At 46.2% G+C, this 24,597-nt stretch overlaps 1 protein-coding gene across 1 annotated transcript in view; it reads right to left on the reverse strand.

The window, feature by feature from the left end:
* Positions 1-17,324: 17,324 nt before the first annotated feature.
* The window catches only part of ADGRL3 (adhesion G protein-coupled receptor L3), a 359,836-nt gene continuing 352,563 nt past the window's right edge, over positions 17,325-24,597 (reverse strand). Inside the window, exon 22 of the mRNA XM_085310378.1 lies at positions 17,325-19,727. Coding sequence (XP_085166504.1) covers positions 19,660-19,727 — 68 coding nt within the window. The 3' untranslated portion in view covers positions 17,325-19,659. The remainder of the gene's footprint in view (positions 19,728-24,597) is intronic.

Consider the following 24,597-nt stretch of genomic DNA (forward strand, 5'->3'; position numbering starts at 1 on the left):
GGGGGAATTTCTTCTCTGTAAGAGTGACGGAGCACTGGAACAGGTTGCCAGAGAGGCTGTGGGGTCGCCTTCTCTGGAGATATTCAAGGCCCACCTGGACGCGATCCTGTGCAACATGCTGTAGGTGACCCTGCTTGAGAGGAGGGTTGGACTAGATGATCTGCAGAGGTCCCTTCCAACCTCAACCATTCTGTGATTCTGCATAGGAGCATGTACCTCTCATCTGCGTGACGGAGGATGACAGAGGAAGGCCAAGCAAACCAAACCTGCTGCACAGCAGTCTCTTGGCTTCCTCCAAATCCAGGGAAGGCAGGGGAGAAAGGTGCAAGTGAAAGGTGTGAAAAGCCAAATTCTTCTGCAGGCAAAGTTTATGTGCAAACAGAACAGAGAAGAGTGCTGTATATTTTCAGATGTGAGGTGTCTGGTGTTTTTATAGAGTTGAGCAGCCAGGTTACTCCATTTGAGTGCAAGCACTAAGAAAAGGATTAGATACATGGTTTTATTCAAAGCCAAAATTGTTAGAATAAGGAGGCCAAATTTAGCACAGGAATTCCTGGTTTGCTTTTAACAGCTGAGCTGGAAGAGATCAGCTGTCTTGTGCTCTGTTGGCCTATCTCCTTTAGGACGTGAAAGCAGTGGTATCAGATAGGGATTTTCTGTGATGCAAGTCTGTATCTTGACAGCATACCCTAAGCCCCGGCTCCCTGAACGCATCAGGGAGGAAACCGACTGCTTTCTCAAAGGTTTTACAACTTTCTTCAGCAAGCACCTCACCCCTGAGCCCCCTGTCCCTGGACTACCTGTGCTTTTCTCACTGCTTCCATAGTTYTGTTGCTCTCTTCTCAGTCTGTGTCTGCGATAGGTAATACAGTGTGGTCAAATCCTAAGCACTCCAACATTTGCAGTCAGCTTTCAGTTAACTTTCCTCACCCAAATCACTTCTTTTATTATCTCTGCAGCCTTTCARGTGACCCTGTTTTGAGTTATAGTCTTATTCTTGCAGCTGTTTTACTGGAAAATATAGCTTACCTCCTCCTGCYTCAACAGGGAGTATCCCTGAGAGGGACTTCACCTAAACTCCACGTATCTGTGAAGATAGCACTGGAGGAGCATCTTGCCTCTCTTGCAATGARTATTCATATAAATTCCAGTTCTCCCAGCCCTTCTCCCGTAACAAATCCCCTGCTGGAAGCAACCCTCAGTCGGTATAGCACAGTATTTTATACCTTTCTTCTTCCCTACAGCTGAAGCTGCTTGGCCAGACTCTACGTCCAACACTGGAGCCAAATGTCCCTTTTGGCTGCTGTAATGGGCGTCCCGGGGGATGTAGTTCAGCCAAAAGGCTATTGCTATGGGAGGAGATGCAGTGCCATGGAAGAATGAGATTCAAACCCTTCTGAGGCACCACCTGAGGAGGATGCATTTTAACACAAAACAAATTCAGATTTTATCCACATTTTCCACTTTTCCTTATGTTTCGAACAACATTTAAAAAGTTGCACTTAACTCAAAAGATCCTACCTCAGCTGTTCTTTACAGCCTTCATTAGCCAAATARCCTAGTCATTATCCATATAGGAATGAAATAACCTTCTATCACTAAGAAATAAGCAAGACTGTTTTTTTTGTTGGGAGAAGTTTATTAATTTTTATTTCAAATATAAGAAAGGAATTTTACATACTTCTTAATGTTTCTTCTGGGCCAGAAATTCAGCTAGTAGGAGCTACTATAACTGCATTGTATTCCCTGGATCTGTGACAGTTCACACCAGCTGTGGAATGAACAGTTGCAAGTGAATGAAAATGATCGGTGTAATATGTGGTTTTTGCAATATGAGGTTACAAATTACGGATCCTTTTTTCCCCCCTTTAGTTTCAGATGTGTGTAGATGGAGAGGTTTAGTTGGAGATTGCTGAGCTTTTGGGAGATTTTTTTTTCTCTCTCTCTCTTGAGCTTGTGTCCCAGCTCACCTGTAGATTATGGGCTCTGAAAATTTTCCCCAGAGGAAATAAATTCAGCGTTCAGAGTTATCTCAGCAGTAGGTGGCACTGCTGGGACTGAAACCTGGACGGCAAAACAAAAAGATGCAAATTCCGCTCCTAGAAAGGCCTGTTGGGATTCTAATTGCTATAAAATACCCCATACATGCAGGTTACCCTAATAACCATGTATTGATTATAAATTGTTTCCGTAATTGCACTTTTAATGCACGGAACTCCCCAAAGTGTCGCACACGCTCGGCAGTTGAAGAAAGGGAGATTTCGTGACTGCAGGCGCAGGGAGCAGGCTGCTTAAAGGGAGGGCTGCTAGCAATTAAGTTTTGATTTGTATATTATTTATCACAACGTATAGCATCTAGTTAAGCTTTTCTGGAGTGTGGCTGRTTGTTTAGCTAGCTTACAAGGTAACGAAGGAGCTTTCTATTGCAGGGAACTTTGATTTATGGTCTGTAAAATATCCTTGCTTTCATATAACAGGATTACACTGTGTTCTTTTCTAGGCCTAATCTTTATTATATATTATTATAAAATACTGTTGCACATTATTTAAGGCATGAAGACATTTAATACTGAGATGGACTGAAGCCGTTAATTGAATGTACTGTATTTCTTTGAGCAAAACTGTGGGAAACTGGGATTCGGACAATCATCGCTGACGGAAAGTAAGGTGGAGTCTCAGGTGGTTGGACTCATTCCCAGGACCGTGGGAGCCTGGCATGTGATTTAGTACCCAAGCGATTCATCATCGCTTGGTCCTTAAAACAAGCCTTTCCCTTGGCTGGAGACTGTGTCCTTACGCTGCAAGGTCTTTATTCATCACTATAATTTTGGGGTGATGCCATCGGTATCTGTAGGCTCGCTCGGGTGCTAAGTGATCTGGCGCTTGCACCCCATCCGAGTATCTTCTGTCTTGCTGTCTTATCTTGTAACTCAGACTCCAAGCAGGACCGGCGCACACCATCAGTTCATCACGGAGGGGACGAGCTCTCACCGCCATCCCGCCTAGCCGCAGCGAGCGGCAGCGGCAGCGTGCCCCCCTTTGCGGCGGAGCGAGCTGATTGCAGATTCTCTGCCGGGCAAGCGGGAAATCATACGGAGGGCTGTCGGGGTGCAAAGCTAAAGCAACTGCATTTTCCCCTAGCTCTGCGCTCTCCCTGTGCATCTCCCTAGAACTAACGCCCCTGGGAGACCTCCGTGCTTTGGGCGCGGAAAATGGTGGGTTTCCAGGACGAGGTTTCAAATTGTGACTGTCCAAAACTGTGTCAGCTCCCGAGGGTGTATTTATATACGCTTATAATTGAGGAAGTTTGGAACTGCAGCTGCAGTTATGGAAATCACCCTAGCATGTCTCACTTTAAGAACACTCTTCCGTTCTTTTGATTTCCATGGGATTTTCGGCTTTGGGGCAGTCAACCGAGACCTCTATTTGCACATAAAAAAACTCAAGCTCATGGAGGAGCACGCATACGCTTGGAAAAACATACGTCAAAGCTCAGAAGAAAGTCCGATCRTGGCAGAATTGTCTATGTAAGTACCTGGATGTGCTAGTCCTCGGTAAACAACAATTTGCTCAGGAAGGAGGGGAAAAAAGATTAAAAGCAAAGCATGAAAACAAAACGCACCATTTAGGGCAAACTTTTCAAAAATAAGAGAAGCCTGTAACGTATGCACTGGAGCAAAAGGAGGCGAAACTAGGGTGCTCACAAACGATGCAGGTGCCAGCAGCGAGTTGCCTCAGTGCTATGTGCAAAACTTACTGGACAAGAAATCGGGAAGTGCTGCTAGAGGGACTAATCCTGCGCTGAACGGGGCGATGCTGAACCTCGTTCGAACGCTCTGGGACGCCGCACAGCTGGAGCGCAGCAAAAGTTGGTCTGCGGGTTTTGCCCCGGGTATCCCGTCCGCGCCTTCGCCTCGTCGGCGAGCAAAGTCCTGGGGCCTCGGTGCTCACGCCGGGACCGCCGCCGCGTCGCCTCCTCGTCCGCTCGCCCCGTCTCGCGAGCCCGCGGGGCTGCTTCGCGCTGGGCTCGGGCCAGCAAGGCAGGCGACGGCTTCGTGGCCATCCGCGACCTCCTGGAACCGGGAAACCCGCGCTCTTTTCTTACAAATACTGTTCTTTTTCCTTAAAAAAAAAAAAAAAAAAAAAAAAGGAAAAAAAAAAAAAAAAAAAAAAAAAAAAAAACGAAACCATTCCGTGCACACGCTGGTAGCTTTTGTCACCGTGCCAGCGCATGATTAAAAAAACCTATAGAAATTACCTTCGAAAATAACTTACCGTTTCCTCTTCAATCTTTTCATCTCCTTTCACTTTGTTTTGGTTGAAAAGCAACGATAGAAAGTCAGAGGTGGGAGGAAAGACGTTTTCGTGACAGGATTATGGAATATATAACGGCTTGGGGAAAAACAGTTCTTGCCGTTCTCATTTGTATTCAGTAACTCTGTAGGTTTTTCTTCTTTTAAGTACACATATACATGCACAAACATGTAGTCAGTGCCAGAATATTTTTTTGCTGCGTTTACAGTGCACTGCTGTTTTGTCTTATTTTTTTTCTTTAGGGGTGTTTTTTTAAAAAAAAAATTAAAATAATCATTATATCTAAGCTTTTCATTTGGGAATCAGCTCATGCCAAGATGATGACACCTCATTCGCTGTGATCTTAACATCAAAATTTCGGTGTTCTGCTCTTGAATTGCGTTGCACATAAGCAAACAGAAATAAACAGGACAGTGCCGGTGCCGTGTTTGGATTTTGGTTATTCCCTCTTCCTCCAAGGAATAAAGGAACCAAAGGATTAGAGGAAGTTCAGTATTGTGGAAAGCTTTTTTGTTCTTAAGGAACAAAGCCTTTCTTTTAAAAGGAGATTATTAATGCATTTTACCCACTTTGTTCAGTCTCCCAGCTCTCCTTCCAGTGCTCCTCTGACTGTCCTACAACTCCACAGCGGTGTCTTMGGCTGAAAGAGCTTCCTTATATGCTCCTGTTGAAGGAAATAAAATGAGCTCTGGAGCAATGTTTGGGGTTTCTGCCTGTGCAGACAGAATTGCTTCTTTTGCCACCGTTTTATCGGCCCAAAACCAAATTCAGGTTCTGTTTGGAGCAAACCTGGTTTCCCCAGACAGATGCAGACTCTGATTTTTCTCTGCGCTTCAGCGGGCAACACAGGAACAAGGATCTACCCTAATGTTCTCCTCCAGAGCCCTTAGATGTCAATGGGAATATTTCCACCTGCTTCAATGGGCTTTGGATTATATGTCCAAGGAAACAGTTGCATTTTTAAAGAAAATAGCAGCTTCTACTGCAACTTGATAGATACTGCTGGAGACCCCAGCATGCTCAGAGATTTGTAAATCAGGCAGCTTAACCAGCTCCCAAAACATGAACTTTGGAAACTTGGCTTTTTTTTTTTTTTTTTTTTTAATACTAGGCACAGTTTTAAGGTCACTGTCATTTTAAATGAAAAATATTCATTTCATGATTTCATAGTGTCTTGGACAGGAGGAAATGGGARTGAGATTTGTCCTTTTCATTTAGTTATATCCTAGACTAACTCCCTTGTCTTTACTGGGGTTTTTCCTTGTTTACAGGAGTAGAGGTAACTGCTGCTTCTCTGCCTGTGCTGGGATTTTCTGTACCATAGCATGTCTCCCCAATGAAACAATGGGAAAATGGGAGAGGATTATTGAATTTACAGTGGAAGAAAAAATGTCATAGGTATTGACTTTGAATTTGATGGTCAATGCCTTGGTGATCCTGCTTTCACTTCTGATAGTCCACTTTATGCACCTGCTTCTGAGGGCAAGGTGCATTTTCTCTTTCCCACCAGTACTTTTGACTCCAGCTGGAGGGTCAGGGAGGAATTCCCGTTCACAGGCTTACCTTTAAGAAATTAAATTGGATCCGATCTTCTGATACTCTTGTATGTAGTATTATTTCAAGATCTCGTACAAAGCTCTTGGACTGCTCAAACATACCCGTACTTTACCTTGCAGAGGAGTTTGCCTCCTGAATGCCTGCTTTATTCAACTTGCACCCGTTCCGTTTTGCCACCTCCTAGCGTCTCCCCAACCCAGGGGAAGTGGTAGTTGTACAGCTCTACAGAGTACAGAAGTATGATGCAGGCCATGATGGTAGTAGGAGRAGAATCGTTATATATCTGCTTTCAGCTCCCCAGTTAACCCAGCTCTTGCTGGGCAAGTGGTTTTCAGGCTAGTGCTTGCAGCATGCCTGCTGCGTATAAACTTGTGATTTCATTCCCAGTGAAATCTAGGGAGTTATACACAGCCTCAAAAATAAGCAGCAATTCAAGGATTTCCTCCGAGACCCAAACAAAGCAGAGGTGGTTGGCTTTTGCTTTCCRTAGGTAACGATCTTGTCCCATATGCTGAATTATAGAATGGACACAACATGGGAACCTACCCTGTCGTGACCTCATCCAGCTTTTGCTGACTGTTAGGAGGGCGAATGTGTCGTCGATGGCAAACAGGAATAGAGTTACATCAGTGCCRTGAGTTTTCACAAACCTTACTCATGCAAAACTCAGAGGCAAGTCCTCTCCACCTTATTTCCCCAAGCATCAAGAGAAATAGTCACGTGAGGCTCAAGGTCAAGGACTTTGCACTGAAGAACTATTTAGAAGCTTAACCTTCACATTCACTGACTGCAGATCCAGTTATACATAAGACAAGTAGCAAAACCATGAGCACCCAGTTTATCATCAGTCCACCTTGCCTCCTACTTTCCCAGTATCCCTAAAGCAGGGGATAACGCACCTTCCTGCCTCATGTGCAGCCGTCGTATAGCTGCGGGCTCTCGTGGCTCCTGCCCAACCTATCTAACCATTCTGGCACCCAGCCTCCCATTAACTACGACGGTCTCTCGTCACTTGTCAACTAATTAGACCTAGCAGGCACATCACCAGCATGTGCAGACAGCAAGGCCTAAAACACAATTGTAGTTTTAATTTTTTTTCAAAAAAATAGATACCAGATGTTTACTGTGCCTTATCCAAGGGGATTTTATGGCAGATGCCATGCACTCCCAACAGAGCAGCATCTGTGAGTTTCCAAACTGAGACTTCATTAATTCCTCCGTAGGCTCGGGTTCCTATCAGGAGCCYGTGTTTTCCTTGTTTCTCTCACGGCCGCAGCAGAGGTCGGTGGAGCTGCGTTGTCCTGGAATTGCCACCGGTGCCGGGTCGTGGCATTTGTTGTCGGCTAGAAGGTTTTGCAGAGTTTTGGCATGTCACTGCTCCTCAGCGACAGAATACAGATGAAGGACGTTCCTGAATTTTAGGACTGGCAGGAAGCCAAACTTCTACAAGTGTTGAATTGCACCTGCGGAACGGCAGACTAATTTGAATTCTTTGTGAAAAATAAAGGCCGGGAACTAATACGAAAAAGCTTCCTATCACTAAAGGACTCTCTAGTGCAGGAAAAAGACGGTACTAAGGATATAGCAAGATTATGATGTATACATACTCTTCAGTCCAGATCATTAGCATGGCAGTTTATCTCCACTAATGGAGTATTATTATCCATTAGTGTTGAACAAGATTAATCAACAGACAATCAAAAAAAAAAAAATTGTGCCTGGTAGCAAGGCGTTCTCCTTGCACAGCAGACACTCACAAAGGCAGCGACTGGAAACCTCCCCCTGGTTTGGCAGCAACCTGACCCTTCCCCGGCCCTCCGTGAGTCCCACCGCCTGGTCCCATCCTGCACATCCACGCTTGTGACAGTCAGTATGGATGATCAGAAGAGCCCCAGTGGCTGCCAAGTCCCAGCCCAGATGATTTATGAAGCAGAAGGGGTTTGGGAAGCCACTGATTGTCCACATGCAACATTTACACCTCCGTTTCAGCATGCAGGCGAATGAGACTGGCCTCATTCCCGGGATACCTGGCATAGCGGGAACTGGAAAGACTACCGTGCTCGTAAATCACTTCGGCAGGGGAGAGGAAGAAACCTGTCTCAGCGCGACCCCTCTGTCTATTCTGTATCTGATAGTCATGATTCTGCAATAAAAACAGAAATATTATTGACTTCCACAGTAATTTACTACAGGGAAAAAAACCCAAGTAGCAGTTTCAGTACACACTTGACAGATATATCTAGCACTCAGATATGCACTGAGGAAGCTTGACCTTCTTATCCCACAAGAAAGCAAAATAGGACTGATTATGGTACTTTCATGCTRTTCCTCACCCCTTCATCTCCTTCTCGCCGGCCTCAGACCCAGCTCCAAATTCTCTCTCTGCTTTCAGAAAAGGCACCAGAGAAAGGTACATGGTCTCACTGCCTTCTTCCCCCCCGTCCTCTTGATTTTACCTGTATGATGTTTTCTGCACTTCTCTTTTCTCCACGGTTTTATCCAAAGAGGGGGGAATTAAACCAGAGGACAGAGAGGAAGCAAGATATAGCGATATCCTCAGTGAGGAACGCCTGCTCGGAACAACAGGAATTCAGGTGGCCAAGAGGACATAGTTGACTTTGCACTATCTGTACCTTCCCAGCAGTGGCCTGCTGAGTAGTTAAAACYACAGAAACAAAAAACATCCCCCTCCTCTTTTCTAGCACATATTTGTAGACAGATTGTTTGAGGTGTTACAGAGAGAGGCAGGTCCTCTCCAGAGGAGACTGGAACAAACAGTGGGATGGGAATTACACAATTTGATCTACAGGTGCTCCATGGGCATACATTTCTGCAAGCAGATTTTCTTTTAACAAGACAGGCAGTCAAAAGCTAATACATTGGCCACTTCCAGTCAGACTGTGAGCAAACGTGATGAATCACTGTTGTTTTACAAGAGGCTTCAGTGGTAAATGCGGGCAGATGCGTCTGCAGGAGGGGTAGCTTAGCTGCTAGGATTTGGCACGGTGTAGCTGCTGCTCTGCATGCTGCACTTCCTTTTGGCTGCAGGAGAGATGGTCCTACTGAGGCAGGTTCCTGGAGCGCACTGTGCTACCTCATGTAAAATAAGATCTACATTGTGAAAAAGCAAAGACTCTGCTCACCCCCTGGGCCAGGGACCAAGCTCTCATCGAGCTCCGGGGGAACAGAACCGATTCTGCTGCATTTGCACATCAGGAAAAGTTATGAACCTGCTATGCTCAGCTTGCAGATAYAGGACCCCAGACAATCCTTGTCTCGGCAAATCGGCATTTGAGGTGACTCAAGCAGTACCAGGTTCTCTCCAGCAAACGTTTAGGTGTTGTTCAGGCACTGACTTTCAGCATCCTCTTTTAGATTTAGAGGATTTAGAAATAAACACATCCTGAAACACCGCAAGCTCAGCCTTTTTACTTATGAAGAGGTTGTGATAGGGACAGTAGGAAAGTAWCTTCTTCGAGGGTTTGAATCTTCTAGGAAAGGAAATGCAAAGCAATACATTTTCCACTCAGTCCAYGGCTCTATGCCTTCCCTTTTATTTCTTTTCCTCTAATGGCCTAGCGCTGCGCTCATTTTCCACACTTGTAAAGAAGAGATCTTCAGAAGGAGGTCGTCACAACCCCTGCAACTGCCGCTCCTCTTCTCCCAAACTGACTTCTCCAGCTGATGGGCTCAGGACACTTTGCAAGCAGCGTTGTAACAGCTGCCAGTTGTGCATCCACCCCCTCAGGGATCTGAAGTTTAAGGAACCCATCTTCACCTCTTCCACTAATAAAAGGAGCTTGAATCCTTCTTCTTTGACAGAACTTGTAGGAGAGCAGAGGGCAGGTAACCAGCAGGCTAGCCTCAGCAGCTCATACTTATAAGAGGAGCTTTACAATGATAAGTTAACGGTGGGGAAGTAGAGAATTGAAAATATTCTTAGAGCTAAATTCCCTCTCAGCTCAACACTTCAGATGTCAGTTCTGCTGCTTTCTTCCTGCATTTTTCTTACTGTTGGATTAAGTGGGAAGTTACCTTGTGGCCTCAGCAGAGTCCCAGGTCCCTTTGCCCAGGCTGCAGTGCTGCTGAAGACCACTTCCATCAGTACAATCAGATTCTCAGCATCATGGACGAATACATGCCTGTGAAGCCCAGAAAAACCCTGAGGACTATTCATTCTCTTCCTTCTGCACACCAAAGACCTCTGCATGGGTATTTGGGCCCATCCAATTTTAGGTACTTACATGAGGCAACCGAGAGCACAGATGTCTGAGGATCTCACTATAATCAGAAGTGATGAGTGGCACTTTCAAAGGGTAATTCAGCCCRGAGGGTTTTAACTCACCTTAGGATGGCATTAATGATCTTCTGGAGGGGCTTTTTGCACCACTGGGGGTGTGATGGGGAACTCCCACATGCACAGTCATTTCCACAGGACCTGCTGGGTGCTGAGTCCCTTGTAAGGACTACCTGCTGAAATGAGCCAAGCTGAAAGCCTCGCTCTTCATGGTAAATCAAGAAAATTCAAAATAAAATTGACGGCAATAATAATTTTGGTGGAATGGTGTTTTACTAGCTCTGTTATTATTGCATCCATTGACTTTATTAGAATGTATACACAGCATGTATTAATGTAATTAGATTTTACAATGTGTAATAATGACTTTTATGTAACACACTGCACATTAGGGAAGGGAATTCTTTCCCATTACAGAGTCAGCACAAATCTTGGGCTGTATTCTTCARTGCTATCTTTGGTACTTCAGAGTAATTTAAAATAAACCCAACAAAAAAAATGGACGGGTCCTGTGATTTTTACTATGTTCAAGCTACAAATGTATCTGTGTGTTGACAGAGCAGTTTTTGTTATCTGGATGAAGAGAAAAGTCACTGGAAGATCCAGATTAGAGCACTTGTGTCTGTTGAGCCTCAGGTCTGGGCTATAATCCACTAAGAGCAGAAGAGCAGTTTGGAGGAGGGATTTTAACCTCTCCAGCTCTGCAAAGGCAACCTGTACTGCCTGCTGCCCCAAGCGGTCCTTGTAGCACCACCAGATGCTTCATCAAACAGCAAGAGACTCTAGTGCCTGGCTGCTCCCTGCACSAAGCAGCTTGAAATTTAGATAGGATGAGAAAAACATTTTGCTGACTAGGGAACACGAGATCAGGGGAGGGAAAGCCAATGAACCAACTTGGGGCTAGGTAGGTACATGGCACGGCTAGAAGCTGAAATGGCCCAGAGCGCTGTGGAGTAGGACACAGGCTATTTCTTTACCTTATGCTTTAGGGGGTTGTAGGCAGGCAGAAACACAGATAAGGTTGCCATAAATAAATAAATAAATAATTCCCAAACACTTTGGTAAGAAAGAACATAAAATGGGAGTGTCACCAGGCATAATGTCAACAGTCCTCAGAGTTTTTACMTTGAAACAGGCTGTTAGCTCAGTTTGCAGTCATGTACCAAGGCACMGAAAGAAGAGGTGGGTTCTGGAAGTGTTAACAGGCTCCTAAAAACACATAGGATGCTCTGCCTATGCACTTCCAGTGCCCAGCTCCTACCGAAAAAAAAAAAAAAAGTTATTGGGGTCCTAGGTTCAGGTAGGTGCTCCTGAAATCCTGGCCATGCATCAGCTAGGCATTAAGTAGTAAAACGTATTTTTGTAAGTCTTGCCCAAGTGAATTGTTTGAAGCAAGAGGCCTATGAGGAGTAAAGACCTGGGCCCYGCCACCTGAAGGCCATCGTGGTGGTGGCCAGGAGAAGACCTTCCGCCTGGACTGAACCTGTTTTCACGCCGGGCTCGTGCTCCCAGCCTGCCCCAGTCCTCTTCAGCTGGGGTCAGCATCCCCTCCAGTCCCCCCCCCCCACAACCGTAGCCATAATGTTGTCCTAAACGAGATGAGCTGTGGCTGATGCAGGCGCCGAAGGGCACAGCCTCCGCCGGCTCACGGTGCCGGTGCTGCAGCAGGCGAAACGCGGCACCGAACTCCAGCAGATGGGAAGCCCGGCTCCTTCCTGCTCGGCGGCTGGCGCCCTGCGTCCTTGCGCCTCGCGCTTGAAAAGCTAACTGTGACAACAAACACTTTACGGCTTCAGAATAAATCATTTTGCTTTCCCTGCAAGGGGCCTTGTTTTAAATGTCACTTGCTCTGTCTCCGCTGTTAATGAACACGACTTGACCCATTTATTCTCTGCTGCACGCTCTGCAGCAAATCGCAGCCTCGCTGCAAAGGTACGGCGGATTAAAGCCACGATTTCCCTGGCAAGATTTTTGGCTTGCGAACCCATTAGTATTTCCCCTGAACAGTTTTCTCCTCTAGCCTTGCTAGAATAGAGAATTGCTCTTTTGCAGGTCTATTCCTTCTGTTATTCCTTTGGCTTTAGTGAAATAAATACGAGATGACTCAGAGTTTGAACTCCCGGGATGTGTTTCTAATACAGCGTCTCTGTGTGTCTAGGGAACTAAGACAGATATTTAATTTCAGATGAGAAAGGCTGGTGACATCATGCCTTTGATTTCTTTGCTGGACGGGTGCAGAGCAAGCACGTGGTGAAGCTGCTCAGCCGTAATAGCCTCATCACATTTAGGAGCCTGCTTAATATTCAGCGTAGGTGCGCAGTAATGGGCAGTCTGCGCTGCTCTTGGGTGGTGCTTAAAGAGAGCGTGCACCAGAGCTTTTAACCCCGGCGGGKCTGTATCACGGGGCCAGTGAGGGTAAAGCACCTTGCAAGGCAGACCATAGGTTTTTCTAAGCCCTTTCCCAGGCAGCTGCTCCATCTCCTCCACACCAAAGCTCTGGATCAGTGTAGGCATCAGCTGCCCTTGCCCTTTGCACTGATGTTACACAGGTGGATTTATGCCCCCAATTCRAGAGGCATTTAATTCAGCCATGCCATCAGTGACTGCAGCTTCTCACAGCAGCAGCTGCCTGCATGTGCATCCAGGCAGAAGGAAGAATGCACACAAAACAGCTTCATTTTTAGCTTTTCAGCTTAAAAAAAAGAAAGAAAAAAGACATACCATCATTTTACTTTGAAACATGACTAAAAGCTCATGTGCATGGAGGGAAGCTTGAGAAAAATCCRACTGCTGCAGCAACACCTTTTAGTCAAGATCATTTTGGTGACATTACTGTGACAAATTTTCAGCCTTTCCTACTATTATATACCTTCCTACRCAGCAGGCATTATCCAAAAAGAACTAGAAGAGATAATAATATGGATAAACAGGGCATAAGACAGGAAATAAAATCTAATTGCTGAGACACTAGGCAAGCTACAGTGCTTGTACATCAGAAGAGCAGAGAAGCTGCATGTAGGGCAACTTACCAAGGGATCCGATAGCTTCTTCATTCCTCAGAGTCYGCAATGAGCCTTTGAGCACCTTCCAAAAAGATACTTTCTAGTTCAGCCAGGATTACAGATCTGATGCAAGCGCCATGAGCTTCAGTGCTTTGGCCAGCCTCAGCATCCGCTTGGTCCTCAATCCAATAGGCCTCCAAACAAGACCTGCACATRCTGCTACTGCTTCTCTGGTTAAGTACCAGATTAATTACTGATTAAAATAACTCCCTTTAAGCAAAYATTGCTTTTTTCCAGAAGCCATCTTTATATGCAAGAATCCCAGTGCATGCTGGGATTTATTTTTATTTTTATTTTTTTGTTAAGCTCAACTTTGTCAGCTGCACCTCCTGATTGCCCTAAATTAATGACTAATCAAACCTGCAGGTTATGGAACAATTAAACTAATAAACACATGCTAACTCAGCACAAACGGTAGGAGCCCACGGAGCTGKTTGATGCTAGTGGCTCTATCTGTTGGTGTCACCCTGCTGAGGCAGGTGGTGGTACAACTCAGAGGATGGTCCTTTACGACTGGGATTAGCTCTGCTTTGGTGGAGGATGAGAAGCGGGCGGGGGGGGGGGGGGGAAGGACATCCATCCAAAGTTTGCACAGCACTTCCAAAATAAAAGTTATGGTACTTTCCAGAAAGGTGAAACCTCTCATTTTTCCAAGCCAAGAATGTGGTTTCGTGCTTCCTCATGGCCTCAGGTCGAAATCAGCCCACAGTGTACTTGAGGACAGCGGTTTTTAATGTCTATCCTAAAGCCACAACATTGGCCCGGTTCCTGTTCCCTGGTGCTCAGCCGTGCTGAAGCCTTTCTGATGCTGCAAGCACTTTGCAATAGCCCTGGCTGGGCTGTTGACCAGCTCCCCCATTTATTGAACCAACCTGAGCAGAAAGGCCAAGAGCAGCCTTGATATAAATAGATCATAACGCCCCCGTGACTTTTTAGCYTGTACTGACATTTCTCAATTGATTTATCGTTCCTCTCCAGGGTGGTCGCTGCTGAAGGTAGAGAGATGCCCTCGGCTGCAGCGAGGGTGTTTCCAAGCACGGACCAGAGAGGCAAGGCCCCTGCGGGGATGGGTGGTTGGGTTTGCAGATGACAGGATGCAATGCGCTGTGGGGAGACACAGGAATCTTGTCAGCTCTTTCGGACAGACTGCAAAGTTTGAGGCCTCTAAAACCTTTACCGTCTTGCACACATGGCTACTAAAGGGCAAGGGAAAATAAAGTTGGACACCGGACCAAAAAGGGCATAATTTTGCCTTTTTGTCCTCATTGCACTCCTCCTGCAAAAGCAATAGTTGAAGCAACTGGACAACAAACTGTGCAAAAAATGTGGGTACACACAACAACATGTTTTTAATAACCTTGGTGCTTTAAAAGCAGCATTTACAGAGAGTGTAAGCTGTCTCCTTGTATATGGGCCCCTCTGAACTGAAAGTTACCATTTTTCCCTTCTGCTGACAAATTGCCTCATCCGCACGTCGTGTCACCGAGGTCCACGGCGGTCGCTTCTGTGGTTAGACAGCGCTTCGTACGAGGAAGTTTTATGGAATATGACCTTTCCAAACACTTACAAGCCGCACATTGGCCACTGAAATGCCGCGTCTCTGGGGAGCGGTGCTGCTGACCTGCGTGTTTGGAGCTAAGCCCTAGTGATGCTGYGGTGGGAGGTGCGAGGGGCCTGAAGCACGTGCCCCGGCAGCCTCCTTCTGTGAGCCTACGTGTCCTCCAAGCTGCAAAAACAGAATATTTCACTGAATGTCACTGCCCTTCATATCTTATTGGTGTTTTGGGTCAGGGAATGCCATGGGTTAATCCTATGCTGTGAAATGTAGCATTGCCTTTAAGTATGTTTAAGTTCATCACCTCTTTGTTTCACCACGTAGCRCCATTTGCTATATTAGCTAAGGAGAACTGAAACACTCGCTTCCCCTTCTCTGGAYGCTACTTATTATTTTATATGCCTCTAACATATCATTTATTATGTGTCTCTGCACTAAAAATATTTCTAAAAGGCTCCTAAAAGGAAACTCTTCGCTATGACTTAATAGTTCCTTTTAGCCACTTTATTCCTGGATCGTTTGGAGGCGCAGYGTGGTTAGCACCTAACACAATTCAAAGCAAACATGGGCCATTGATTGAGAGCCTGGAATTACGCCTTCTCTGAGTGTAATTTCCCTAAAACTGCATCATACCCTGGTTGCCTGACAGGCTCTGGTGCACCATGAGCAGCTGTTTTCTTCAGCCAGCTTCTTCTGGATTTGTCACAGGGGATAGGCACCACGCAACCTATGTACAGACAAGCAGGGTGAATCATTCCTGCCAATACTCATTGCTTCGTGTTTGTTTTCACTTGGTTTTACCTGGAATCGGTTGATAACGGCCGCTCGCTTTGCCGTACCTGTGCCCAGCACAGCGGGGTCCTAATCCATGACTCAGACTTTGGCTAGTTCCAGGTCTGCACGGTCCTGCTGGCTGCAATGGTCCTTTGCAAATGCTGCGAGTGTTTTGTACGTCACGTTGTGTTTACAAATCTCTGGCTCCTACATAATGCTCCTACGATGGCAAAGCTGGCAGTTTGGCACCTGCATCAATGCTTTTAAATATTGGTATATTTATGTTGACTTTGACACACTACCGCGCAGATCTCCTGTATTAGGGTTGTACGTCTTTTTATGTGAAGTATTGCAGCAGCTAATTGCAATTACCAAAAAGCATATACAAGAGAGCTTGTTGACTGCCAGTAGACAAAGATGCTTTTTGGAAATCTTGAATTTTGCTATAGCTGAAAGCCTATAAATTTTAAAATAGAAAACACGTTATCATTTACAATTTCTGTTTGCTAACAAATTCTGCTAAACAAAATTGGTGGCTGATTAGGTAAACATTTATACATAAATAAAACAGTGAAGATCTCTTCAGTTATTGAGATGCAGCCAGTTCAGTCTCTTGTAAATAATATAGTGATGAATTCTGTCGTTACAGTGCATGATAAACCTATCTAGCCTCAAAGTCCTGGGCAAACTAATCCATACGCATGAATCAATCGGTTCATTTTAGTCATACCAGTGTTATATAAATGTCACTAAAATCAATGCCTGAAAGACATAACAGATTAATAATCCTCATGCGGTACATCTAACTGGGATGCAAACCTACAGTACATAGCTGCACACTGAACACAACTAYACAAATAGTTTGAATAAGTCATTTTAATAGACAACTCAAGGGCAGGTCTGTAATGAGCAGGCGTGTATGAGAAAATCTAGTGCATTATTAATTTCAGACAATACTGAATTCTTTTTCATAATGTACATTTTATTAATGCTCTCTGTGATAGCTTTTCATACCATTTCATCAATAGGAGTACAGTAATTACAATGTATTAAGATTCATTCCATGCCTGAGGAGTATGGAAGTTCAGTTAAGATATGTAAAGTAAGTGAAACGTAAATCACTATTGACTTAGGRCCAGATTAAATAAAAATTCTGCCCTGGGGAAATGAGTGGCTCGGGGATTTAGTAATGGGATACACAGTCTTTGCCAATTAAAATCCTGGATCTGTTCAGCATTGACTGGGTGTCCTTATTATCCAAAGGCTGCTCTGATGGCTGGGTGAAATGCACTGGTAGTCCTCCAGCACTTTCACAGGAGCTAATAGCTGCAAGAGGCAAACCAGAACAGCAGCTATATGCACACACACACACACACACACATCTATATGTATAGATATATATATTTTTATATGTGTGTGTGTGTGTGTATGTGCTGGCCTCACATCATGGAAGAAGGGCCCAAATGAACACAGATTTACATGGAAAACACAGGTCCAGCCGCTACTGCCAGATCTATAGTTGCCCCACGGCGCCCTGTCGCAGGTTGCTGATGCAGTGGCGGCATCAGGGCGTGGGGGTTGGGTGGGTGAAAATGTCAGGTGAGTCACGGGGCCCTTTTTGGATGTGCTCCACCTGTGCTATGGTGGATGTCCACCTCCCACATCCYGTAGTCCCATCTGCTTAGCGCGTCCGCACGGGCCGGCTTGAGCTGCCGGGATGCTTGTGATTGCTAAAGCCACGTAAGGGTAAAGGCRGGGGGGAGGGTCTCCAAAAGAGCTCAATGTGTCAAACTCAACGCGTAACCTGTGTGCAATCAATACAAAGGCAGTGGACAAGAGTCATCATTTTTATTAGGACTCGGTGGGTTTTTCCTCGTCTTTACAACAGTCACTGTTAGTTACCGGGGTCAGGCTCTTTGAGGTTGAAGCGAGAGATGTCAAACAGGTTGTAAATGCCTCAAAAGAATAACTCTTCTAGACATAACGACAAAGGTTTAAGGTGCAGCATGATAGGATTGTCCAGGGAGAGAAACGAATAGTGAGGGCTCTAATGGAAAAAAACAGGGAATTTCTGCTTTCCTGCAATCTAGCGCTTCCACTGACAGCCCCCGTGTTTAATAAATAAATAAATAAGCTCAGCAATGGTGGTTGTTAGGTGTTAATAGCAACGGTTTCCCCACCAATACGGATGAAAGAGGAGGTATTCAAGTAGTCAGGAGAAAAATGTGATCCCTGCAGTTCATGTCAGCCCACTGCAGGCAAATTACCACTCCGGATGTCAAAAGCTCTGAGTGCTTTGAGGCAGTTCCCAMTTTGTGTTGATTACCCACTGTCCTTTCCCTGCAAGTGTAGGGGGCTTTTGCCCCAAATATTATGCTTAATATGTGCAAAAGGTGTCTCTGTACCTACTGTTATCTAGAAACGGCTGGTTGATGTCATGCTATCTGGCCTTTTAATGGCACTCACACATTAGCCCTGATTAATTCCAAAATGCCAGACCAAAGAGATACTTTTATGTCTAGAAAAAGCTATTCTAGGTCATTTTTACACATCTTTTCTTTACTTTTTTTAATTGGGTATGTGATTCCCCTCTACTGTATGAAATCCWTATAGGGGTGAGCATGACATACACACATACACATCTAGTTCCTCTCTTTTTCTCTCCGAGACACTGCTGTATGGATGGAGGAACTCGTGCTGGCTCACCCACACCCACGCAGGCATATGGAGGGCTTACAAGTGTATCTTCCGTGCACACGCATTTGCACGCACACAAAGGAGGGCTGCACATACAGACATTGGCTGGTACAAACACAGATGTCTGTGTGTGCCTCCATTTACCCACCCAAACAGCTGGCCAAATATCATTAATAAGTCTTCAGGGTTTGGGGTTTCTTCTCTTCTTCTTCTTCTCTTTTTAATGAATGCTAAAAGCCTCGGGGGAACGGCACTGATGGGAATCCCTTCCCTCCATCAGTGATTTCTGCCCATCCCGCCCTCCACAGCTGCACMGAGCAGACTAGGTCGTGCCGTGATGTAGCTCCACAGGGTATTTACACCAGCTGAGAACATTGGCCTAGCAAGTCCCTCCTGGTAAAAGAAACAAAAGAGAAATATCTGTTAATAAGTCCTCTGCTGGACGAGTCAGTCACTGTTTAGACGTCGCTCCCACAGTCCAAGGTGACAGCTGCAGGCTGGCCGACCGTTGCTGAGGCGAAGCTCGGTGACAAAAATCGCGACGTGAACATCAACTGTTGAACCCAGTGGGTCCGCTGAAGGTCCACATCAGGGGCTTGGCTATAGCTATCCCCAAGTGAGCTGATAGAGAACCGTTATTTTCAGGGTACTAAGGCTCATTTTCCCGCAAAATATCTCTATTTACATATTWCAATAAAATCTGAGGAGCTTTCCCCCAGAAGCTTTTTCTGAGAGAAGTTGCTGTTRGCTGCGTGTGCCGTTTTCTGTTTACGAGTGACAGTCTTGCTCTAAAGAAGTACTCTGGTGGCAAGTTCAGCTTGTTTTGGAATAAGAAATCTTTCCTAGTCCCTTTCTTCCGTCCATCATTAACAGAAAGGCCTGTATTTACAAGAGTGACCTGGCTGTGGCGGTGTCTCCTTTGCACAACCTGGTTTGAAAGCCTTTTGACGGAGTTACGAGGTCAGGAAGGGGTTGGAGCACACTCAGACATCCTTAAGTGCTCGTGAGTTGCAAAGCCAACATTTGGAGCAGATGAAAATCACGCGTAAGTGTGAAAAGTGCAGTCCGTTCCGCTCGTCTTAAAAAAAAAAAGCCAAGTAAGCAACCAACCAACAAACCAACTTCCCAGAGAGCTGTCCTGCGTCTGGGCTCTGCGGTGGGGCAGTGTGGAGTAGAGGGCCTCTCTAAAAGCAATTTTCAGCCGAGCTGTCTACTCTGTGGGGATCCGAGGACTGCCGGGTGTTTTGCTGAGATGAATTTATTAGGGCCTCTTGGCCTATCCTGTTGCATGATCCCACGGAGAGATGGGTAAACCGAGGCACAGGGAGGCTAACTCAGAGCGAATATGCGGGTGAGCCAGGTGCAGTCTTCTTCTAGGAGTGCTGGGTGCTTCTTTCCGCACGCTAGATAACGCTGTCTTCCATTGTAACCCTTCGAAAGACTGGCTCCTGCTTGGGCGCTCTTCCGCTTTCTGCGAAAAACAAGGGAAAATCAAGTAAACCCCAGCACTTCACTTCTTCTCTCACATCTTGCAGAAACAGTCGGATGTGAGAGCTGAATGAGAACTTTCTTACAACAGCCAATAGGTACTTTATGGGCATTTTAAATCAAACAAAGCACTGGATGTCTGTGTTTGCCTCGAAAGCGAAAGCCAGCCGAGAGTAGGTGAAATAATGTCTATGAGAAAGCAACCCATCAACAACCTCCTCCCACCCCTTTGGCTGGACTCAATTTTGAGGGCTGCGTGCCCTCATGAGCCATCTGTGGTGTGAGGACTAACGACAGCCGCCACTGAAGCCCACCGATCTATGGAGGAGGTCCTGTGCAGCGATACACTTCGCTTTGAGATCCTCCAGGTTAGTCCCAGCTGAGCAAGGAGAGCCAAGAGCCAAGCCCCAACCATTRGCATCTAGCAGCCCACTCCAGAAGTGCCTCCACCCTTCAGAGRAGCGTATGGGGATGTGGTAGGACAAGGTAACGCTGGAGCCATAAATCAGGTTAACTCTGCAGGGAAGGTAAGTCCCAAGTCCTCTGCAGAGACCAATTCAAGGTCTGCACACTTCGACCCCTCACTGGGGCACTTCAGAGGTGGCTAGATCCTTGCTCTAGGTTGAATTTTTCCCCAGGTCCCTGATGATTTCGATCATTTCTGGCCACTTCTTGCTCTGACAATCCCAAGCACAAGTGATTCAAGCAGRTACAGTAACCCTGTCAGTTGTAGCTATATCCCCAACCGCTCTTGAAAACCGCTTTAATTATTCTTCATGAAGACATGACTTCAGTGCCTACTTCGATGCCACATGTTCTACTGGACTAAGAAACTCTTCCTGGTGCAACCGTTATGCAGTATTTATTAGTTTTAKTCTCATCAAATGCAGTGCCTGTTTGAGCAAACTGCATTTTTTGTGTTTTTTTTTCCTTCCCCTTTAATAAACAGTCAGTATAAATCACTGCAGAGTAAACAGCTTTGTTTTGCTAGCAGATATTATAAGAAGGGTACTTCATAGACTTTCTTTGAGTGCTCTACTTTACGGCTGTTTCTATAATAATTGCAACCCCGAGAGGAAAATGCCTCCTTTTATACATATGGGTTGGGAACGGGGAGTCAAGTGGTATTGCAGGTAAAATGAATACATGCAGGCTTCTTCACAAATAACACGCAAGGAGAGGCTAAGGTAGCCCAAACAGGTTCAACAAGAATTAGACGTGTCCGGAGGCCGATTTTAAAGTGTAAATCATTTAACTCCATCCCCCACGGCATATGTCCGGAATAAAGCAAGGAGGAACCRCAAGCGCGGACATTGCCGCAGAGTCTGCTTGAGTGATTTTTTTTTTTTTTTTAATCCTGGCTCAGCCTGTATGATTAGCTGCTGATTAATGCTAATGTGAGCAACCCCTGGCAGCAAAACAAGAGAAAAGTGACCCTCCGCGTAGCAGACCAAACCCGGGGATTTTAGYGATCCTGCTCCTTGCATTTTTTTTTCCCTTTCTGCAAAATATAGGGAAAAAAAAAAGGCTTGAGGAAAGGGCCCTGTGCTCTGCGACCCAGCAGTAGCGGGAAGTGCATTTGTGGGTGCTGCTGCTGCAGGAGCTGCTGAAGGCTGAGTTCTTCCYGCATTAACTTGGTTTTCTGCTGCTGCAAAACAGCAGAAGGGAAAATGCTGCCTCCRCATATTTGTCCAGAGGGAAAGAGCTGCGGAAGCTAAAAGGGATGAAGAGAGAAAAAAACTTTATTTATTTATTTTTTTTCTGGTGGTGGGTTTGGGCTTTCCGAAGAGGAGGGAATTTCTTTTTTATTCGATGGCTCCTCTTTTTTTCTCCATCTAGCACACCTTTTTCTCACTTAGGTCCCGCTGCCAGCAGCTCGGCAGGCTGCTTTGGGTATATGGTGGCGCAAGGCTCGTCAAAGCTGACCACGGCTCYGTGAGCTGCCGGCAACTAAAAACGCCCGGGCGCACGGGGTACCTTGCGGAGGGAGGGGGAAGTCTCTCCTCTTTAAGGGGGAGCACGCTTTCCAGCTGATACCAACAGCCATTTGAGCACTGAGTCCTTCTACGTATACACATTATCTGTAGAAAAACCTACGTATTGGGCCAACCTTGCAGCTTTATRTGATTTTGAGTATAATTGTATTGCTAATCACGACACGGAAACAACACGGCTGCCACCTTTTTATCTTCTCGGGAGCATGATTTTGCTCACGACCACTCCTGGCCCCACTGGCTTTTCCAGATACGTTTGCTTTAAGCAAAGCTAATTACTTCGACAAGCACTTGCACTGCAAATACGGCACTGGCCCTAAAAACCAAGGCCAGTTCAGGCTCAGTAGGTGCCCGGGACCTGAAGGGATGCCGCTGCTCCTTATGCAAGCTTGACAGATGATTAAAGAGGATGGACACGCATGATGGGAAACCCCCACGGAAAATCCCTCCCTCCCTGCTCTTTATAGACTCGAGCCCGGGCATGCGAATTTACTTGGGAAGAGGACTTGGCTGCCAGGGGACAAACTCTGGGCCCTGCAGTGATGTGCAGGAGCTTATTTAGTGCCAGTGTGGGAAAGATTGACTTGGAAAGCTGAGGGGTTTTGCTTAGCGAGATGAGATTGCAAAGAAAAGGGCTAAAGCGCATTGTAAAAACAAAACAAAAAAAAAATCAACCCTTCCAGGAAGCTGGCCGTTGCTGGTTTTCGCAGTGAAGTGGTAGCCGGCATGCAGCCAAAGGCGGTGGCTACCGTTAATGCTGTGGCAGTAGAAGAAAAAATATTTCCCTGTAACACAGAGGCACTCCRTGTTACTAAACACAAAATTTCTTCYGTCTGCAGGTGAGAACAAGGTTCGCGACTCTTGGCATCCCTTTGAAAGGGCTCCTCCGTTCGTGCCTTTTTATTCAGAGCCCATTTAATTTCAGGATATGTATCAGGAAATCAAAAGCAAGGGTTCTTCGAGAGCTACTTGAACATCCTGTTGAGTTACCAGTGCTGAATTGAATTATTAATTGAGCTGAAAACACTCCTCTTAGGCAAGTTAAGGGGATGTCCTCAAGCCTTTCAGAGTAATAGGTTTAATTTTTATCCCTGAACAGTCAGCACAATTAGCAGTGCAGTCACTTTGAAACTCTTTAGAGCAACAGAAGACAAAGATAATATGCAGCACGGGAAGAAAGGGAAATTGCCRGTGTTAAATGATTCATTTGCAGGAGAGACTCTTGCATCATCCACTCTGACTTTCTGGATGTGGCAGAAACATCACCCAGGTGCACACACAGCAAGGTGGAAAAAGCAAGTAGGARAAATCTGCCTTATAGCAAACCATGAAGTGTGTATGTGTGTGCGCGTGTGTGTGTGTGTTTCAAGAGAGGACATGCAAAAGCCCTGCGAGGCACCTGGATACATTTAGTGCCTGCACATTTTTGCGCTCGGTCAGAGCCTCATGCAACACCAATGGCTCCCAAGGAGACCGGCATCTACACAAGGTAAKAGCAAAGCTGGATGATAACACTGAGTGAGAAATGCCAGGGCTTGGCTGGCAAAATGAGGTTAGAAGCAATAGATCATGGTGATGTGGCACGAATTTTGGGTCTTAGCAGGTTAACGAGCTTAACAGAGAAAGGAAACACACTTGGCATCGCCATCCGCTTTGGATGGTAGTGGATTTGCTGTCTGCATGCTGCTACAACYAGCTCAGAAAGTCAGCGATGAGCAGACCGCTGCCTAAGCCATAAGCTCTGCCGTGCACGGGCCCCAGCATGGACAGAGGGACGGATCCAGTGAACATCCCGCTGCGGAGCCGGCACTCRGCTAGGGAGACCAAAGCAAGAAGGTTGCTGTGCCACAGCGACTGTGCTAGCACCGCCACCGAGCCACATCTACTGCAGTCGGCACGGACCATACCGGTGCTCAACAAGGGGCCCATCACCCCATCAAGGGGAAAAAACAGCGATTCGCTCCTCCAGGCCTCCCATCACACTCCTGCTAACCTCTTACGGCCACACGCCTCTCTCCGGCTGACTGTGGAAGGCACCTGAAAAAAAAACGGCTTTGGCCCGTTTCAGCCAAAGGACAAAGTGACGCCCGAAGCATCCGCAGTTCAGCGGCTTTTCCTTCCAGTCCTGCCCCACTGCAAAGTCCATTTGCCCTCCACCCTTCCACCTGCTTGCGGCTTTTGTGCAAACAAGCTTCAGCAGCTGCCGGCAATGATGTGCTCCTGCTTCCTAACCGACACGTCCAGCCTTCCTGGTTATCTCCTACAAACTYGGCCCGGCTGAGCGATACTTTGGCCGCTTTGCTTTCAACGCTCGTCCGCAAAAGCATCCGTCAGCGGAGGTAATGAAGGGTCGCAAGCACCGAAAGGCAGGGCCTTCGCTCTCAGCGAGGCACCGGGTCTTCGGAGCCGGTTTCTATTGCATTCGAAGGCCGGCGTTCACATTCCCTGCCACGAAGCCCCAAATTCAATTCTGCGCTAGATGCCTCACAGGTAAGTGGAAGGAGACAGGTCGAAAACAGTTTTATTACAGCCATAATTTACCCACAGAGCATCCCGCTGCTGGAAATAGCCTTTCCAAAGTCGTAACGTAACACGCAGTCGATTGCAACTGGCATTCTTAGATACCGGGTGATCCGTGCGTGTGAAGTTCAGAGCAAGGCTCCTTGGCTTTTCTGCGGCCGCCGACCTACGTATAACGCACTGCCCCCTGCGGACACGGAGAGCTCGTGTGAACAACAGCGCGTGCGGCGTCATGGAGAAGCCAGAAATATTCTACGCTTTAAGGCCAAAAAAGAAAAACAACCTACCCCACAAAACACAGACACACACACACACAAAAAAAAAAAAAAAAAAAAAAAA

Source organism: Rhea americana, unplaced genomic scaffold (assembly GCF_003343005.1).
Source record: "Rhea americana isolate MKP2758 unplaced genomic scaffold, rheAme1 scaffold_107, whole genome shotgun sequence".
NCBI lineage: Eukaryota > Metazoa > Chordata > Aves > Rheiformes > Rheidae > Rhea > Rhea americana.